The sequence below is a fragment of the Cucurbita pepo genome, chromosome LG10, assembly GCF_002806865.2.
Source record: "Cucurbita pepo subsp. pepo cultivar mu-cu-16 chromosome LG10, ASM280686v2, whole genome shotgun sequence".
In the NCBI taxonomy this organism is placed as follows: Eukaryota; Viridiplantae; Streptophyta; class Magnoliopsida; order Cucurbitales; family Cucurbitaceae; genus Cucurbita; species Cucurbita pepo.
Window position 1 is genome coordinate 361,144 of NC_036647.1, and position 20,627 is coordinate 381,770.

Consider the following 20,627-nt stretch of genomic DNA (forward strand, 5'->3'; position numbering starts at 1 on the left):
TCTTTAATGATGATAAACTCCTTGTGATTTTTAAAATGATGCTTGCTAAGGCTTCTAAAAATGACGCCAGGTTGTGAAGTTACAAATAGTTGAGCAGGTTAATGCAGAAGTGGCCTTTGGGTAAAGAGAGAAATTGAGTTAAAGTGTTGGGAAGGGAGTGGGAACTTCCGAAAGTATAGTTTGGTTGTATTCCAAGGACACCATTTTCAAGGGCAGCTTTCCCTTCAATAGCGCTCCCAGCGCGGCCCAGCCAGCCCCAAAGGGAAAGGCATTAATTAAAGTGCAAAGAAAGCATCAAAATTCAATAAAGAAGTGTGGTGGGGAGAGAGAGAATCTATGAATCTGAACTTTTGTAAACCCTAGGGGAGAGGGCTAGGGTTTGCAATCCATGTAGTTTTTCTCTGGAATTGCAGCTGTTTTAAGATTTTGTGTTGCAGCCGTTGTAAGATTTTGTTCGAGTTTAGGGAGGGCGACTAGACCTTATCATGCTGCTTAGACTCTATAATCCATAGGGTTTTTCAAATCAACCCCTTCCCCCATTTAATTCACCATTGACTGGTCCAACCTATTTTAACAGATGTAATAATTACTGTGTTTGTTTCTTCATCTTCTTCTCAGTTCAGTAAAACAGGCTGTTTGATTTCCAGTTTTAAAAGGATTGAATTAATAAAGCAAGGAGTTAAGATGTCAGAAATTATCTCACTTCTATTCAAAATTTACCCCAACAAACCAGAAATATATAAATTTATACTGTAAAAATATTTCTCAATCAACATAAGAACTAATCAAGAATTTCACCCATAATCCAACACATTAAGAACGCTTGAAAGTTTAAGCACAAGATAAGTTCTGGTTTTTCATTTTTTAATAATTAAAAAACACAACGAGTCTCAACCTAAAATTACCGTAAAAGCCCAATGATAATCCGCTTGCAGCCCGAAAGAACGCCCAGGGTCATCGGTGTGCTGTACATGCAGCAAGTAGGGTTGCTGTTAGTCTCTCAGTTTTACTAATGAAATCAAATTACATTCTTAGTTGAAACTGTTCAGTCAAGACATAATTGAATCTGGAAGAAAGCAAATAAGATAAAATTGGCAAGCTTCTATTAAGAGACAGATGCATGCATAGAAGAAAAAAGTTCTATGACAGACAAATGAATTCATCGAAGGGGTTTATATTAGATGGTTAATGTGGCTTACCAAGTGCGCCATCATTCAGTCTGTCACAAGTAAAAAGAGAGATTCTCATAATGACTGCAAAGAAACTATTGAGTCCACAACATCACGTGCTTACAACAGGAAAGTTATAGCACAATCCAATCCAATCCAAACGGAATTCATGTAAATCCAGGGATTTCTCCTGGCATTGGAGCTAATTCGTTCTTACTGAACCTTTCCTCATCATAAAATGTAGCTTGAACCACTCTTCCCCCGAAGTAACGACCTCCAAGATCAACCAAAGCCTTAGTCGTTTCTTCTGATCTTTCAAACTGCACAAAAATTCGAACAGCCTCTTCCACTGGAAAATTGGGTTCTGTGATCTCAAATATCAGAACTCTTGTTACTGTCCCGTACTTTGCACACTCGGATCCTACTTCCTCTTCTAGCTCATCATCTACCTCGCCGGGGCCCACCTTCAAGATAAAAATCACAAATTATATCCTTTAGACGTCTGAAGAAAAATGCAATCCTTTCTATAGTATAAATATAAAAAATGCTTCAATCATCAAGCTCAATCATTTAGATATCCTCAACGATTAAATTGTTCGCAGGCCTTACTGATACATGCTACACTCATGTATAGCATGTATAGATAGGCCTTGTGTATGAAGGATTAAACTTTTTTTTAAGATTAACCCACTAATCTAAATTGTTCAATGGCATTTTTCATGATATCAAGATTAACCCACTATAACCCTAAATTATTTAATGACATTAAACCATAACCTAGATTCACAATTCGGAGGGAGGGAGGGAGAGGTTCAGCCATGTATAACAAGACTCTTAGATTAAGTAATAATTGGAAATATATATATATATATATATAGTTTTTTCTTTTATATTTACAAGATCCGTCATTGATTTGTCAGGAAACTCCACATGCTATTTACAAATACTGGTCTTTCTCACGAATAAATATTCTCACATAAGATGTTCAAACGACCTCTATGATCAAATAAATAAGCTGTATTAAACTCGTATCCAAAAGGGAGGTTTACAAAATAGAACATAGAAAATAACAGCTTTTGATAAACTTGAAATCAACTTATACTCCAGTAGTAGTACTCAGTTCCTCTTTACCAACCAACTTCATTAAAGCCCCTACAGTATCAAACCCAAAACATTTGGTTACCAACCAAAATACATGTTTGCCACTGATACCAAAAGAAATTGTTTTGGCAATTATAGACCCTTCGATTATTACATACTAGCTTACGGGCAAAACTGAGGAGTGAGTCAATTGAAGAACGTAAAGACAGAGAGAAAAGAAAAAAAAAAAAAACCGTTCTTAGTTCATTACAGACGGAAGCATGGTTAGAACAAGAATTATGCAGTTCTAATAGATCCCAACTCTAAGCCCTAACCCCCTATTTCTTTGAACTAATCTATTCCTAATAATATTCAATTTCTTTGAGTTCATAATCCCTAAACAATGGCTTCGTAACATCAGCCTAGAGAGAAGTTCCTTCTAAGCTTCCCTGCTCAGAAATTGATAGGGTCACCACGAAGAGCGTTGAAAACAACCAAATTTCATTTCTAGTAGGAAACTTCCTATTTTCTTCCTTCTTCACGTCCATATTTGTTCATAACCAGCTTACTGCACATCTCATAACTTTCTTTAGCATATCTCCACAGCTTCTCTGTAGTATTGCCTCACTTCTCTTCCTTAAGTTGCCCACTTCCAACCTTCCATCTTCTAGGGGCCAGTAGCAATATTCCAGTTAGCTAAACGGCTAAGAATTTCTCCCTCACTTCCCCCACAGGAAATTGTCAACTTTCTCCCCTTGGTTATGAACCCTCATCCCCTTCTCAAACCATTAACTCCAATGAGAGATAGAAAGAGATAAACCAACTGAAGAACTTTCCCTCAGTTTAAATAAAAGATGTTGAAGATCTCCTCCATCATAAACGCATAATTTTTTATTTTTTTTTTCTTTTTAACAAGGAACTCATTTTTCATCAAGAAATTAAAAGAAAGGACAAAGTTCAGCGAAAAACTCCACAGGAAGTGGAAAGCCAGCAAGAAGCTAAACAGTGCATACTTGACGAAAGAATACGTCTCAAATCCTCCATTAACCAGGTGCATAAAACACATCTACATGGGCCACAACCAAAAGAGACAAGCCAAGAGAGAAATCTTAAACCTCTCTAAAGTGTTGAACTTTCAAAACTTGGTATCAAGAGGGGAGGAGACCTTGCAATTGTTGCAAGTAAATGATGCAAAAATGAATTACAAGAAAAGTAACCAAGAGGATCTAGGAAGCAGATCAGATGCCCAAAATCCAAGGATTAAACTCACACCCTTGATAATAGATGGAAGAGGAGCCAAATCATTAGCAGCTCTATCATTGAAGAGAACCCAATGATGCATATTGGAGAGGAAAGACAGGCCAAAAAGACATCTTGAGTAAGCGGCACATTGTAGAGACAAGATAAATGCATTTGACGGGAAAAATTGACCTTCAAATATTAGTCCCATGCCAAAACTAACAAATTGAGGAAATGAGGTAAACCCATAAAAATGGCTTTCCATATATTTCAAGTAGCGTCATTAACTAATACTTTATATCCAACCAGTAAGATGACATTCGTCAACCTAATATAACAATGAATCAAATACAATAAAATCAGAAAACCAAATATGGTATGCCTTGATATTCGTACAACCCCTAGAACATGCTATATAGACCTTCATCCTCCTCCCCACCCCCCCTCACCTCCCTCGGGGTAGATTTTTAATCTCTGATATGGTATATAATAAACTTAAAACCTAAAATGATCTAGCAAAAGATGTAACATTGATGAAGGCATCTCTATACAAAATCACGTGAGTAAAGGTTTGTACGTTCTCTGCCTTTTAATTTGTTTCCAGATAGACTAATAATCTATGATTTAATGTTTTTCCCTCTAAAATTTTCCAAACAAGAAGAACTCTATATGCAAATTGCAACTAAGGGTTTTTTAGTCCATATCTTATTCCTTCTGATTAGCACTCGGTAGTACAGGGAAAGAAAACTTTCGGATAACAACGATTTATAAAGAACTGGTTGAGCAGTTAGCTGATAAAAAATGCCAACGGGCGCTGACAGCGACAATACTATCTAACTAACAATCCTTTCGCCTACGTAGTCTAACATGAAAACTGGATAAGCATACACCAATGGGCAAGCAGCTAAAGATACCAAGGTTAGGATTAGGAATCGAACTTTCATTACAATATGGACAATCAAACAAATTCTCAAGTGCATGCATTTTAATGATGGATTAACAGAAGAATCGCATGCTAATAATGGAATTTGCAACTATTAGATGAACACGACTCTCCACAATGGTATGATATTGTCCACTTTGAGCATAAACTCTCATGCCTTTGCTTTGGGCTTTCCCAAAAGGCCTCATACCAATAGAGAGAGTATTCTTTGTTTATAAACTCATGATCATTCCCTAAATTAGCCGATGTGGGACTTTCATCATCCAACACCTCCCCTCGAACAAAGTACGCCTCCCCTTAATCGAGACTCGACTCCTTTGGAGTCTTAGTCATTTTTCACTGCTTTCGAGGAGGCCTGACTCCTTTTCTTTTGGAGTCCTTTGTTCGACATTTGAGGATTTACCAATCTATTGGCACGACTAAGTTTAGAGCATGACTCTGATACCATGTTAGATGAACACGACTCTCCACAATGGTATGATATTGTCTACTTTGAGTATAAGCTCTCATGGCTTTGCTTTGGGCTTCCCAAAAGGCCTCATACCAATAGAGAGAGTATTCTTTGTTTATAACCCATGATCATTCCCTAAATTAACCGATGTGGGACTTTCATCATCCAACAGCAACTATGAGAGAAGGATATGATCGGTTACGTTAAACCTGTCTAGATTGCTCCTATCTAACCAAGAATTTCTGAAGTTTAATAGAAATCTGACAAACGGGAAAGAACTACTAAAATTCTAATGCACTGAAAACAAACTCCGCTACCTAAAATTCATTTCAAATCATCAAAATGTCAGAATTCTACAACGTCGTACCATGTTTCTGAGCAGGAGAACCCGAGTAGGTTGTCCGTTGAAGTTGACACTCTTCACCTTCTTCTCTGATTTCGTATCATTAGCGTTCACGATTACTCCAGCACGCAGGTCTGTCTTTTTTGCCATCAGAGGGGTGGTGATGCCTTGTTCTTGCTTCCCGAGCCCTTGCCCCTCCTTCCACCCCATCTTAGCCATCATTCTTTGAGCCGCTGTCATCTGCCCACCAGCACCAACTCCCAACCCGCCAGTTTCCGACTTTCCAATGGTAAATCCGTCTCCGCTACTTGGTGGCGATGGTGATCTTGGTATTGCCCCACTCTTCGCCGCGCGCCTTCTCCAAGCTTCCTCGCCTGAAATATTTATCCTAGAATTGGAATACTCTCTATCTCGCTCCTCTCGCTCCTTCTTCTCCCTCTCTTCCTCCTCTTGTCTACGTCTCTCGAGCTCCTTTCTCATCTCAGCCTCCTTGGCCTTCCTGTTCTTCTCCGCCCGATACTCCTCGTAGTCATTCGGCCTCGCTGGATCATACTCTTCTACAACCGAAGACGTCACGGCCACCAACGCCGGTTGCGTAATAGCCTCAGCCAGAATCGGCAGAGACTGCTCCACCGGCTCGGACACTGAAGCCTTCGAGTGCGCCAAGTTGGCAGCTTTCATTCTGCTTTGAGATCTGAGAACAGTCTGTGGCGCGAAAACGGACGATGGCTTGCGTAGAGTCGGTGGCGCCATTTTTGTGCTGCTCGACCAGACGGTAGAATTGGCGGGCTTATCTTCCTCCGCCGAAGAGGGCGGAGGGAGGTCTCCGTACAATCCACCCAGCATATCGTATGTGTAGCTTTGTCTTCCCTTCTTGGAATCTCTTAGAACATCCGAATTTTCAACATGGAAACAGAATCGAAGAACAAGTTTTCCAGATGACGGTGGTCGGCAAATTCAGCGAGTACTCCGAAATTAGGGGTTTGGGTAACACTAAAAATTGAGGCACAAATTAATATTTTGGGTCGCCGAACTTCTTTAAATTCTTTATTTTATAGTTTATAATATCGAGAATATTTCAATTTTTTAAAAATAAATAAATGTTCATGTATAAAGCAACCTCTATATTATTTAACGATGTATAATTCAATAAGATCCAATAAATTTAATTAATTACATATTTAGCATGAGCCCTTTGAGTTTCATTTATTCAATTTATGTATCGAGTTTTTAACGTTATTTTTTANTGCTTTTTAAAAGGTTATAAATAATCAACGTCTTTTTTCTTCATGATTATACGTTTTTCGTTTAATTGAGGTTTTACGTATTACACGTCTCGTTCTGCAGGAGAAACATATGTTAGTTTCTTTAGTTCGATTCATTCATTTTATAAGTAAATTAATAGACACCCATACGTTTAACCGGTCAAATAAGTAAGACGTAGTCTGTGATATTTGATTCTAGGTTAGAATCACAAATAGATCGAGTTAAGCATTATTTGTATAGTTAATTTCAATTTATTAAACTAATCAATAACCGACCTTCGATCTTTCTTAAACTTATATTCACTTGACGAGGAGATTTACTATATATTTTGAATTATGGCTCTAATAGTCGTCATATAAAATCAACATGTATAATCAATTATTGGTAAACTTTAACTAACTATTAACGCTCGATGTGTTGACTTTCTTATCACACCAATTAATTAAAAATATTGAAAAATATACGAACATTTAAATTTTCATCTTAAAATTAAGTTCGTATAAACATACTATTATGTCATCTTAGTCCAAATCAGGAAGAAAAAGAGAAAGAAAAAGCATAAAAGAAATAAAAGAGCGTCCAAAATTATTGGAAATTAACCACTTGTTCGTTGGCAATATCTGAGAGTTTGTTGGGCTTTGTGTGTATAAAGAAAGCAAGACATTTAATGCCAAAAATATCAACAACAAATTATTATGCTTTGCTCATTGTAGGGTAAATGGAAACATCAAAATCACTGTTTTTTTTTTTTAATTTTAATTTTTTAATAAGCTAAGTAAAAATAGATCGGGAATTAATTTAAAATTTATTATTATTATTATTTTTTTTTATAGAAACAAAAATTTAAATACAAATAAAGGAAAAATGTGAAAGTTTAATTAGTATAAAATGTGTACGGTCGACTAAAAACCGAAGGGAAAAGAAAAGCACATTTTTTTCATCAAATCCTATCACATTCCCACGATTTCAGGTTATTTTTTGTGCTTCTCCTCAATTCTCATCTTATTCTATGCTTGCTTTGCTCCTCCAACTCTCGTTTCGATCCAGCTCTGCCTCTTCGAATCCATGCACTTACAGATTCAACTTCTAGGGTTTCGTTGAGGCTACTCTGGATCATTGTTTTTTCTGTGGTCTAGGTGTTTTCTTGAGCGTTCTCGCCCGGAGGGTCGTCCAGGCGGTTCGATTTCTGGGTTTGCAGATCTGAGTTTTGCTTGGCAATCTTTTTCCCTCAATTCACCATGTTTTGGCGCATGGCAGGATTGTCCACAGCGTCTCCTGTGAGTCTCTTTTTTGTTTTATCATCCTCCTTCCTTTTTGTTTGACTGTAGCATTTGCTGTACTGTGGATTGTGTACTGCGAATTGTTTCAATTTCATTTCCTTTCGTGGTAGAAGATGTTTATCGATAATATTCTAGATTTTACGCGCGGTTCAATGAGGATCATGGGGAGGAAATTGAAGTTCGATTACGTGGATTTGATTTAATAGCTCAATCCATCAAATTTGCAATGTGTGGTCTTCAACCTCGCTGTTTGCCTTCTTGTTCAACTTCATTATCGTCCACTTGATCCGGTCTTACCCTCCCCCGTCAGTTCATATATTTTTTTTTTCATGCTTTCGGCTCCTGGTGGGACGTAGGAGTGGTGTAACTTATTATAATCCTTTTGATTTTGTTATCTTTGGAATTTATAATTGATGAAGTCAGAATTACATTTTCAAGGCATAAAGGATTGTTTGCGAATTTCACAGTTGGTAGGAGTGTAATTTGTCATATTCCATATATATATATATATATATATATATATATATATATATATATATATATATATTTTTTTTGTAATAAATGACCGTGAAGAAGAAAGTATTATGCACCTGTAATCCCATTGGAAACACTTGAAAGTATCCAATAAATCCTCCATAGCACCATACTCCATGTGAGAGGGCGCCAAAGGAAAAGTCAATTAACCTTTTCTTCGTTTCTGTTCACATGTTTCAGCAGCTAAGAAAAAGACGGTTGTTATTTATTTATTTATGAAGTCGATTACTCAACCTACCAGAAAGAAGCAACCACTTGAGCACTTGAGAAGTGGAAAATTCTATTGGGTTATTGTTGAATAAAATTATAAACCAAAAACATATCTATTGTTTCAAGGTAATTCCGAATCTGAACCTCAACATTGAGGCAAACACCAAATCTCTCAAGGAAGAAGGGTTGACCAAACAAAGAAAGAAGGAAAGATGAGAAAAACCCTCCAAAGGGCTAGGACACCATAAACGAAAGTTCCTTCTCCCAGAAGAGCACTGAAACGCCCCCAACAAAGAAAAAAGAGCAACGATATTCCCGTTTCTCTTTCAGACAATGAACGACAAAACCCAAAGTGGGGGACTAGCTGAGCCAAAACGTCAGCCACCAAAAGTTTTTTCATCGTAGACAAATGTTATAAATGAGGAAAAACAAAGCAGAAGGGGCTGTCCTCCAACCACCTATCATCCTAGAAAAATATACCCTCCCATCCCCAACCAACCAACAAATGAATTGATACATGAAAGGAAACTCTCCTGCAATGCCTCTCCTAGGAGACTTGGAAGGTGCCTTTAGTCCCATTTAAGGTTTTGCTAAAATGGACCAAATTTACTCACAATAATGTTATGCCACAATGAGTCAGATTTATGGTGAAAACGCCAGACCCATTTAGTTTTTGAACCCTCTTCAACAAGACCATTTGGAAATCCAAAATCCTGAAAAAAAAGTCAAAAGTTTTCCTATGAATTGTAGCTCATGGGAAATCGAGTACTTGTGCAGCTTACAAGTTGCAAAGGAGGATGCCTGAAGCTTGTTATGTGTTTCCTCGCTTGTACCATCTTGCAGACAAAAGATTGCATTTTGTGGCTTTGTCCTTCTCTCCCTAGATCCCTTGATCATTGTCATTTTTCATTTTCTATTTATTTGAGGTTCAACCGCCCTTTGATGGATAGGAAAGTTGTTTATGTAGCGACCTTGCTTTTGTTGATAGGTGACTCTTTGGTAAGTCTGGGGAGAAAGGGTATTGGCTAGGTTCTATTCTATTTCATTTTTCCATGTGCTATGTATCCCCTCTCCTCCCTCCGGAACTTCTGCATCTCTCTTTGGAATGTAAGGATTCCCAAAAAGGTCAAATTCTTTGCGTGACAGAGTTTTCATGAGAACGTTAACCTCTTGGATCATTTTCAGAAGCATTATTTCTTTATGTTGGATTCGCAATGGTGCTCTTTGTGTCATCAAGCATTGAGAGATTTGGATTATATTTTGGGTAACTGAAGTTCATTTTGGCGGTTTGGGATTGTTGATGGGACTTCTTTGGGATTCATTGGGTTGGTAACAAACAATGCTCCTAGACTGCGGAAATGAAGAATGGTGCTCTTTGCTGTGCTTTGGGGGCTTTGGCTTGGGGAGGAATAGTAGGATTTTTAGAGGATTGGAGAGATCCACTGGTGAGGTTTAAAATATTTTTCATTTGAATACCTCGTGTGAGGTTTCAGAGAATTTAGAATCCAGTAATACAAGGACACTTTTATATTGCATTCTCCAAGTTCAACGAATAGAAAGATGACAGTGGTCCAGCTTTACTTGAGTTTTAATGAAAATGTGTGTTTCTTACTCATTTCATTTTCTTTTGTTGCAGGTGGAGACAATTTTGGATAAGGAAAATTTTACATTAGAGGAGCTTCTAGATGAGGATGAAATAATTCAGGAATGCAAAGCACTTAATAGTCGACTTATTAACTTGTAATGTTCCTTCTGATTTTTATTTATCATCTTTTTTTTTCTCCTATTTTCTGGTCTATACTTGGCATATCTTTTCTTTTGGTTGATAGGCTGCTAACACATGCAGAGAAATTAATTTATGGGATCATGTAACACTGATTATATTTGACTTTGATAGTACTTGCTGTACTAGTCATCAGTAGCATTGTAATTTCCATCCATTCTACTAGTTCTTATTTGCTGATATATTGTTAGTCAGTCTTTTAAATTTGTACTACATTGGTTAAGCTAACTGCCTCACAGCAGCTAGCTTATATAATAAATATTAACCTTAATGGATTGGCAGATAAAAAAAACTGGAATGGATAAATACGAGAACTTTACTAAGAAGGTTTATCATATTACGTAAATTGATGAGTGTTGTGCCTGCCTTCTTGCCTTACAGCTTGAGAGAAAGAACACAGATTGAACAGCTCATCAGATATATTGTCGAAGAAGCTCCTGAAGAGGCTGAGAAGAAACGAAGTTTTAAGTAATTTTTGGTTGCATATTCCAGATGTCATTCCTTGTGCCTTCTCTCTCTCTAATTTTAAATTTGGTTATTCTTATATATTCTTGCCCAGGTTTCCTTTTATCGCTTGTGAGATTTTTACTTGTGAAGTTGATATAATTCTCAAAGCATTGGTGGAGGATGAAGAGGTGGAGAACTTGCTTTCTTTACCCTATTAAATTATAAATGATAGATCAATAACAGATTTCCTTGATGTGGTTGTTTGCAGTTGATGAACTTGTTGTTTTCCTTCCTAGAACCCAAGCCTTCTCATAGCACACTATTGGCTGGCTACTTCAGCAAGGTATCACTTCCATAATATTTTAGTTCTAAATTATCTTCTGCATATGTGGTTAGCCTTCCCCTTGTTTCAACTTTCAACAACTTTCTATGTCTTACTCGTTAAAGATTTTTGGAACATCTGTTATGTGAACTTACTTCCTTGCCAGGTTGTCATATGCTTGTTGTTGCGGAAGACAATTTCTTTTATGCAATACGTTCAAGTAAGTTTGTATGTCATTTTCGTTAAATTTTCCTTGTCTGTTTTTAAAGAATTTGGATGTTTAAGACATTCTCAATTTCACTTGGCCTTCTACATTTTTTATGCATGACGGAAGTATGGTGTGAAACAACATGGTTTGCCAGGTTGTATTTGACCTGTTTGATATCACATAGTCTATAGATAATAGAAGGAAGAAGGGTCTGAGTAGACAATGCTCCTGTTTATAAGTTAAGCCTAGAGATATGTATATATATATATATATATATATATATATATATATATATATATTTTAACAAGAAACAACTTCTCGTTGATATAATGAAAAGGATTAAAAGTTCAAGGGATACAAACTTCTAAAAGGAGTGAAAAAGAAGAAATAAAAATAACAAATTCAACCATTAGCAAGAACTTTCATAGACTTAACAAAACACACTTTCATAAAAAATGACTATATTACTGAACTTTGCTTCCACTTTGAGAAACTTGAAAAAAAACTGGGGAGGGTCCTTCCAAATTTGCTGCCATGGCTTTTACTTTGTACTTCTCAGAAATGGCGGAGTAAGCACCATTGACCTCTTCTTTAGATTGGAGAAGAATCTCTATTTTTTTTTTTAAAGATATTCTACTCTATAAAGACCCATTTTACGGCGAATCAATTCCATCTCCCCCATCAAGTTGTGCAATCCAAGCTAAAGGGAGGTTTTAAGTTTTAGATTAGGGGAGAAGAAGGTCATGAGCTAAGTCTCCATTGAATGAGAAGTTGAAGTTGTTTCTTGTTAAAAAAAACACTTTTTATGTGTGTGTTTGCCCTTCTCTTTTAAGTCATGTGAAAAGCTTCTATTTCTTACCTTTTTAGTTCTTTTCCATTTAAGTAATATATCTTTCTATTTTAGTTCTTATTGAATCATTTCTCTTCTGAAAAAGATTTACATATACAACCGTTTTAATGCTGATGATCTACTTCGTACACGGATTTCCAGGCACATCAAGCAATTGTAAAGAAGCTAGTTGACCTGATAGGAATTACGTCCATCATGGAGGTTGGTTGTTGGCCACTTTTCTTTATTGCATCTGGTATTTTAACTCTTTCACTACAATAGTGGTTTATGTTGGATGCAAGACGGTATCTGAATTAGTGTTTTTGTACTCTAGTGGTTACTTCTACTCTTTAATGTTTTTTTTTTTTAATTAATTAATTTTTATATTCTTATTATTACTTTTAAATTACATGGTCGGACCAACATCTTTGGGGCATTAGTTTCTATGTGCCTTTTATTACCTCTTAATTCTTATGTTATACATAGTTATCAAGTATTATAATTTCAGACTATGGCCATCACCCCTCCTTAATATGATAACCGTTGGGTTTTGCATCTTTACTGACTGTACATTGTGAAGCTCATAGGAACGATTCTTTCTGGACAGGTCTTGATAAGGCTTCTTGGTGCTGATGAACATCTGTATTCAAGCTACACAGAATCAATGAAGTGGATTGAAGAGACTGATGTGCTGGAGATGATAGTGGAAAAGTTCAGTTCTTCAGTAAGTAGCTTCTTGAGGAAGTTATCCCTCCCACAAGAATGTTTACTTGCCTTTTCATTTAGTAGTGGGGACTCTTTTTTCTTAGCAAATTCAGATAACTTTTCAGCTTTCGCTGCAATCCCCTTTCCTTCCACCAAAGCTGGCCAGTTTTTACTGGGTCCTTATTAAAGCTTTTAGGAAAGAATAGCATCCCCAAGACTCTCACATTTTTCCTTTGGACCCCTGCTTTTGGTGGTATCTATACTCCTGATAAGAGTCCAATGGTGAACTTCTCATTCTCAAATAATGATTAAAAGTGTATATTAGTAGAATCGTTCTTTTCTTTTCATTTAGCATCCAAATAAAGAATTTAAACCATATACATTTCAAATATTTCTCGTTTCATACAAGAATAGAAGTCTATGATAATTTCTAGTATTTCAAATCAAATCGTTTAAAATAGTTTACAATAATCTCGACCCTAAATGGGAGGTTAGAAATTATGTTTCTCATGCAGAAAGAACTTCTCCTTGCAGATCACCTAAAATACTTCATTTCTTTTGCTCCTTTGTCAATTATGTGCAGCTTATTCAAAATAAAACAAGGTTTTTGCCTTTTCCTTTGTATGTGACAAATTTGAAACAGAAGGAAGCTCCTTTTTGTTTTGGAGATCTTTTGTTTGTTCGTTTTTTTTTTTCCTTTTTTGATATTTGCTTGATGAATTTTTTTTCTTTCAACGATATGATTTTATAGACTTAGTTGAAAAACCTGTGGATTAGTCATAAGAGAATCTTTAATGTGATCATTCTTCCAGGATTCTTCAGAAGTTCATTCTAATGCAGCAGAAACGCTTTGTGCTGTTACTCGATTTGCTCCTCCTGGTCTCTTGGCTAAAATTTCCAGTCCAAGGTAGTGTTTTCCATTCTCATTTTTTAATATACCTTCATTTTGTCATTGGTCGTCTAATAATGGTTCTCTTTTTCAAATCAGTTTTGTAGGAAGATTGTTTCGCCATGCCTTGGAAGATTCACGACCAACATCTGTTTTAATAAATTCGTTATCAGTGTGCATATCCTTGTTAGATCCTAGGAGGCTGACTGTTGGAACAGCTTATTCATACAACCGCCAAATAACTCATGGATCTACAGTTTCAGCAACTATGGAGACTGTAGAAGGCATGTTGGAGAGTTTAGGTATTGTATTGGCCATTGGGTCTTGTTAAGTAGATGATATTTTACTTCTTAAGCCTCATTAATCAAAGGTATTAATAGCCATCATATGAATCATCCAATTTGATAACTTGTACTTTACTTGCTGGCTCTTCATAGTCGAATAAATTTCCTACTTTATGATATTTGGACCTTTTGTTTTCCCGATAAACTAGATTTCATTCAGAGTACTGAAATGTACAAACGGTTGAAGACAGAATATGTAATCTTGATTGCTTGTGCTATTTAACTTTTACGGGAGATGTTGAAAACTGTGCTGGTCTCAATTGTTCAGGTAGGTTGCTCAAGCTTTTGGACGTTTCTTCATCAGAGAAAGTTTTGGTTACTACATACGGAAAGTTGCAGCCACCTCTTGGGAAACATCGCCTGAAGGTATCTTTCATTTGGTTTTAAGCAATTGAGGCTTACATCGTGAGGCTCACATCAAGATAAGGCTCTAAATTTTAGCCTCGAGACTTACGCCTCCAATGAATCATTAGAGGCTTAAGAGCTTTGTGAGAACACATTGAGGCTTAAAATTTCTACGGCTCGACTAATGATTAGAAAAATAATAGTTACTTGCCACCTTTTTAAAAAATATAAAGGTTTGAGTTGATGACAATTTAAACTATTACTAATTTTACTATTGTGGTTTTAAAAATATTGAAGACACAAATTTATAATATAAAGCAATTCTATTAATGATTATAATAGTGATATTAAAGATACCATTTTAGATTTTTTGTTTGAGTGAAAATTTCGGGGTGAATTTTTTTATGCTTGTATTTGTGTATGACCTATGTTTACCGATACATGATCATACCAATTTAGGATTTGTAAAATATTTTAATTAAATGTGAGGCTTACGCATCATGCTGCCTCGAAGCTTACGACTTGTCTCTTCAAGAGGAAAACCCTCACGATCGCCTTAAGCCTTTAAAACATTGGGTTTAAGTGCAATTTGACCAAGGACCCAAACTGGGTTTGGACCTCCTCAATTGTTCTTGATGATCTGGCCCAGCCTATCTTTTTTTAAAGAGTTGACTCGACTCCTGCCTAGACCCCCTTTTGTTCCTTTGACCGGGCCCATACTTGATTTGCGTGCCTCTATTTCGACCCAACCCACATACACTTTCCCGATTTCTTTCAAGATTTTTTTTTCTTCATCTAAGAAATTCCCATTGGAAGAATTTCAATGGCCCTTCCACTATGATTAGCTGTTGGTGGTCGATTGATTGTTTTGTCATCCGCCAGTGATCTTTATTTTTTTTAAAAGTCAAGGACATGTTTTTTTGGAGGTATAGAACTGATGTAGTAGGATTAGTGATTAATCTTGCATAATTCCATGGTTAATCCTTTTTTGTTTCCTATTTGGATTTTAGTTCTTAGTTTGCTTTTAATTCTCTGTTAAATAGAGAATCCAACTCATGTATTCATTAACTTTCATTTGAATAAGATACTTGATTTGATTCTCGGAGAAAGCGCTTCTTAGTCACTCTTAGGCTTCACCAGTATTAGACTCAAAGAGAAATTGAAACAAATTCACACTAGAAAAAATAGGCCTATTTAGTAAGTTTACCTTCATCACAATTGCTCTTGACATAGAGCACTTCCTCCATTAACATTAAGTCCCGTCTAAATTCTAAGGCTTGTAATATGTGTGAAATGTCTCTTGAAAGACTCCTCTGCCTAGAAAAGGAAGATATTGTTGTTGGAAAACTTAAATGAGAAATACGAACACCTTTCCTAATTTTAAAGCCCTCAATCAACACTTTTTTCCATCCCTCTCATCAATAAGCATTGTAGGATGCATGCCACAATGATGAAAAGTATGGTTGAAAGCATCCCACCCTGTTTTATTCTCCTCATGACATAATTCTTTTACCTTGGTCTGTCTTTAATCAAAATGGGGCATTCCTAATCCACGTTTCTCACTTGCATGTAAAACAACTTTTTTTTTCTCCTACAAAACCTTGATTGAAAACTCCCAACTCAGATAAGTGTTTTTGTATCCTTTGAGGAATAATCTCTCTTTTCATCTTTTCAATGAAATTTTTTATCTCTTGTTCAAAAAAAGAAAAAGAAAGAAGCGCAAGTGTTTTCAAAGTCGATCTTAATTCTTACTAAAGATGTCTGCTCCCTTCTTGGACCAGTATTCTTCTAAAGCCTCATTTGGAAGAAGTGGTGCTTGGAAGAACTGGTTTAATCCTTTCAGGCAAGGTCGTAGTTGTGATCATATGATGTTGTTATGGATATACACTTTAATCANTTTTTTTTTTTTTTTTTTTTTTTTTTTTTTTTTTTTTTTTTTTTTTTTTTGAGAAAACATTATGCTGAAAAAATTATGAGTCTTCCAATAGGGTATTAGAAATATTGAAGAGATTTGGGATACTTTGGTTTTTATTTTGTCTTCTTGGAGTTCTTTTTCCACGTTCTGCAAGTATTCTCTTTTAACCATTTGGCCAATTCATTGGTCAGGTTTTTTGTAAACTGTGATTCTCTGGGTTCCTTGTATATTTTACTATTCATTAAATGTATTGTTTCTTATTTAGAAAAGTTTCCTTGATTGTTCCTTGAGATTGTTTTTTCAGATTGTAGAGTTCATATCAGTCTTACTCACGGTGGGTAGCAAAGCTGCAGAGGAGTTGATTCACCTTGGAGCAATCAAACTTATTTTGGATTTGTTCTTTGAGTAAGTTTCTGTATTTCTACTATAACTTGAATGTCTATGAGATCCACCGTGACATTTGCTTCTCTATGACAATAGGTACCCATTCAATAACTTTCTGCATCATCATGTAGAGAATATTGTAGTGTCATGTTTAGAAAGCAAGAATTCTTCACTTGTAGAGCATCTTCTTCATGATTGTAATCTTGTGGGGAAGATACTGAACGCAGAAAAACATTTCACTTTGCCAGTTGATGTAAATAAGGTAAATGCTCAATTTCTAGTTAGGTTTGATCTTTCAGAAGTTATGTACAATCTATACAAAAAATTATGATACCTAGAAAAGCTAAAGGATTGAGAAAAAGCTTGGGACCACCATTGTTTTTAATGTTTTCATATGGAGTTCCTTCTCGAAGGCTTTTCATAGTTTGTAATACTTTCATGTTCTAAGTTTGTTCTTCCCAATTTAGTTGGTCTCTTCCATTTATATCCTTCTATGATTACTGCCTATTAGAATGAGTTTCTATAAATTCATGGGAAGATTTTTTTACACTCCATCATCCCTAGTGGAATTCTTTGTTTCCTATAAACAGAGTTATGATACATTGTCTTACTAAGACACTATTCTTTATTCGTTGCTCTTGAATGTCTGTCTGTTTCTCATTTTTCCAACATGTTCTTCAGCCAACAGTTCCTGCAGAAGGTAGATCACCACCTAGGATAGGAAATATTGGTCACTTAACACACATATCCAACAAACTTGTTCAACTAGCAAACAGCAGTAGTGAGATTCAATCTCATTTGCAGGTCAGTTCTATTTTTTGAAATCTTAGTGACATCATTACAATCCTTAAATTTTCCCATGTTTCTCTTCAACAGGAGAACACTGAATGGAATGACTGGCAAACAAATGTCCTTTTGAAGCGTAATGCATTGGAAAATGTCTACCAGTGGGCGTGTGGGTATGTATTTCCTTTGCTATTTTTCACTTCTTTTTATTACAAGTACCAGCAGTCAGCATAACATCTAGATCACAACTGTCTCCATCTTAAGGCTACCCAACCGAAAAAATCTGCAAAGACATTGGGGAAGAACATTTTTAGTTTTCCATGATGTTGTGCTACATTAAGTATTATGGTCCTTGAATGACTGAAATGATTATGATATACAAACTATTACTATGTTCTCGTCTGATATTAATGAAATATGTTTGAATAGACTCATTGATCTGTTGGAATTAATGGAATCCTTGTGGTGTGAAATGACTGAATCAACTATAATATATGATCAAGCATTATCTAAACTGATTTTTTTATTGGTATTTGCCTGAAAAAGATGGATCAGGGACATTAATACATCCAGGTACTCGGGAAGACCATGTTTTTGTTTAGGAACTTGATGTTTACAATTACTTTGTCTGATTTTTTAAGAAGCTTACCTTTATTGGTTATGATAGTCAGCCCTTGAAGAATGAAAAGTTTCTTAAAAGGGCCAGTAGATTGTGTTTTCGCCATGTTTTGTATAGTATTAGCTTTCCAATTTCCAGAGGGGTTTCTATTGCCTAAGCTTTCTCAAGTTCTTTGGGTTAGTCTAAGCTTGATCTCATTATTTTGATTTGGAAAGCAGTTATTAATTTATTTGGTTTTTTTTACTTCCATCTTTTTTCCCCCCTCTTTAGGAGTCTGTATCTGTGAGCATTCTTTTTCATTTATTCAATGAAAACTTTACGGTTAAAAGGAAAAAATCAATACAAGAAACCTTTATTAAAACCTTAATTTGTTATTGTTTTAAATTATTTTAAAAATATTTTTGTTTTAATCAATCAACACGAGAAGTGGCACTATGACATGGTTCAACGTTATTGTTATATTTTATATATTTTCACTCAAATCTTATGTTGGATGGGTTTTTGTCTCACCATTCAGTTGATATCTGTGCACTTGAATTCTTCTCTTGCTCGAGCTACTGTCATTATGACGTTGGGTTATATTTGTTGTGCGTTTAACATTTAACTTTCTAGCATATCTTCTGAAAATGAAATGATTATTTTCTATAGGCGCCCAACAGCACTGCAGGATCGAACTAGGGATAGTGATGATGATGATTACCAAGACAGAGACTATGATGTTGCAGCTCTAGCTAATAATTTGAGTCAGGCTTTTCGATATGGCATTTACAGCAATGATGATATGGACGAGGTACTGAAGTATTTTGTATTACCCTTGTCTGCACCTTTAATATGATAGTTCCTTGAGCAAGGACTGATATGGAGAGGATCTTGAAGTGTATTCTAACTTCTAACTTGCAAGAATAAGTAGGTTATGAGCTTCCTCACATGTATTGTTCTTTGTCTGCCACTTTCATTTCCTCTGGAGCAAAACTGATAAGTAAAAATGAAAGGAACACTGACAAATATAATAAAATATCATTAGAGAAGTTTGAGGATGATGAACAAATGCTCTTTTTCAGATACTCCACATTTTTCCTGTTGAAGTATATGAGAGAAATATTAGTTCGTGATTCCTTGGGTGAAGTTAGTTGCTTGTTTACATGAGTNAAAAAAAAAAAAAAAAAAAAAAAAAAAAAAAGATTTTTGCTTGTACTTGAACCATGCAAATCTCAGATTAAATGGGCTTTAATATATTCTTGATTATATCTCTTGTTCACCAATTATTTTTTTACTTTTCAGGCTCATGGCTCACTTGAACGTGATGATGAGGTATGATGACAGTAATTCACCTTTACTTTTTGAATGGGAAGGCTAAATCTTCTGAATGAACTTGCATGAGTGCATTTTGAGCCGTGTTTATCCTTTTTTTTTTAAAAAATAGTGTTTATATATTTTTTTTTCCTTCCAATCAGAATTGCTTGCTTCATACTGCGTTGTTTCATTGTTTGTGAAAGATGATAGCGAATGACTATTAGGTTCTTGTCATGTCATGATAAGCTGGTGGAATGCTTTGATAAAATAAGCCGTATGTATTGGTTGCTAGGCATGGTTTTGGTGTCACACTATGACTATCTTAGGTTTCAGTTTCTGCAAGTAAATTACAATTGCCTATTATATATGTGCGCAAAGATGAGTGGATATGATATTTGAATGTCCTCATAGACTTTGAGGTGGTTTATACTTCACCATACAAGGGATTAGATATTTCCAAATATTTCCTTTGGGTTGGCTAATGTTAATATTTTGCTTTTGGGATGGTCTTGTAGGAAATTGTCTTTAGAATGTAGAAGTGTTTCCTGATGTAGAGCTTTTGCAGGATGTTTATTTCGATGATGAATCTGCAGAAGTTGTTATATCCTCTCTGCGTCTAGGCGATGACCAGGAAAGGTAGGTAAATCCAATCCCTTTAATGATTTTTATTTTCTAACAAATGGTTACCGAGAATCTAGAACTATTGTGTTACATTTGAGAAAATGAGGTGATTTCCATAGTAAGATGTGTAATGTGATGGTAACCAATTCTTCTACGGATGCATTTATTAAAAATGAGCAAGTGGTTGATATTTGTTCTAGGGAAAAATAAACATTAAAAAATTAAAGAAGAAGAGTGAGAGGTAGACGGTCGGGTTTAAGTGATGGAGAAAAGGAAAGGGTTGGAGAACGAAGGCGGACATTAATGGTGGAAATGGAAAAAAAAACTCTGTATGTGAAAACACTTGGGGATTGATATTTTTGGTGGTTGAGGTCAGCGCAAGAATCTTTCTTGATTAGAATTTTATCCTCGTTTTAATATTTTCTCCTTCAAAATAATGTCTACTCATTTTACTTATTTATTTTGTATAACATGGTCTTTCTTTTATTTTTCCTGCAATTATATTCTAGGCATTTGGTATATTATTAAATGAGGTTGGTCAATCTAATCAAGTTAAGTCGAGCTTTTTTTTTTCTTTCTTTTTTCTGTAGTGACATCTGTCTATGCCCTGAATATCATCCCC

At 35.6% G+C, this 20,627-nt stretch overlaps 2 protein-coding genes across 2 annotated transcripts in view; one reads left to right on the forward strand and one right to left on the reverse strand.

The window, feature by feature from the left end:
• Window positions 1-727: 727 nt before the first annotated feature.
• On the reverse strand, window positions 728-6,248 carry LOC111803587 (DNA-damage-repair/toleration protein DRT111, chloroplastic-like). The gene is made up of 3 exons (XM_023688066.1): window positions 5,250-6,248; window positions 1,200-1,633; window positions 728-965 (listed from the first exon to the last, which is right to left on the reverse strand). The coding sequence occupies exons 1-2, from the start codon at window positions 6,069-6,071 to the stop codon at window positions 1,337-1,339; spliced, it is 1,119 nt and encodes a 372-aa protein (XP_023543834.1). The 5' UTR covers window positions 6,072-6,248; the 3' UTR covers window positions 728-965; window positions 1,200-1,336.
• A 1,140-nt stretch (window positions 6,249-7,388) lies between these two features.
• LOC111803807 (serine/threonine-protein phosphatase 6 regulatory subunit 2) overlaps window positions 7,389-20,627 on the forward strand; it is a 14,332-nt gene continuing 1,093 nt past the window's right edge. The window contains exons 1-19 of the mRNA XM_023688380.1: window positions 7,389-7,461; window positions 7,539-7,768; window positions 10,152-10,255; window positions 10,680-10,766; window positions 10,858-10,933; window positions 11,014-11,088; window positions 11,234-11,287; window positions 12,267-12,326; window positions 12,712-12,828; window positions 13,622-13,716; window positions 13,798-14,000; window positions 14,311-14,408; window positions 16,607-16,707; window positions 16,783-16,948; window positions 17,368-17,490; window positions 17,563-17,645; window positions 18,740-18,881; window positions 19,373-19,402; window positions 19,950-20,020. Coding sequence (XP_023544148.1) covers window positions 7,730-7,768; window positions 10,152-10,255; window positions 10,680-10,766; window positions 10,858-10,933; window positions 11,014-11,088; window positions 11,234-11,287; window positions 12,267-12,326; window positions 12,712-12,828; window positions 13,622-13,716; window positions 13,798-14,000; window positions 14,311-14,408; window positions 16,607-16,707; window positions 16,783-16,948; window positions 17,368-17,490; window positions 17,563-17,645; window positions 18,740-18,881; window positions 19,373-19,402; window positions 19,950-20,020 — 1,724 coding nt within the window. The 5' untranslated portion in view covers window positions 7,389-7,461; window positions 7,539-7,729. The remainder of the gene's footprint in view (window positions 7,462-7,538; window positions 7,769-10,151; window positions 10,256-10,679; window positions 10,767-10,857; window positions 10,934-11,013; window positions 11,089-11,233; window positions 11,288-12,266; window positions 12,327-12,711; window positions 12,829-13,621; window positions 13,717-13,797; window positions 14,001-14,310; window positions 14,409-16,606; window positions 16,708-16,782; window positions 16,949-17,367; window positions 17,491-17,562; window positions 17,646-18,739; window positions 18,882-19,372; window positions 19,403-19,949; window positions 20,021-20,627) is intronic.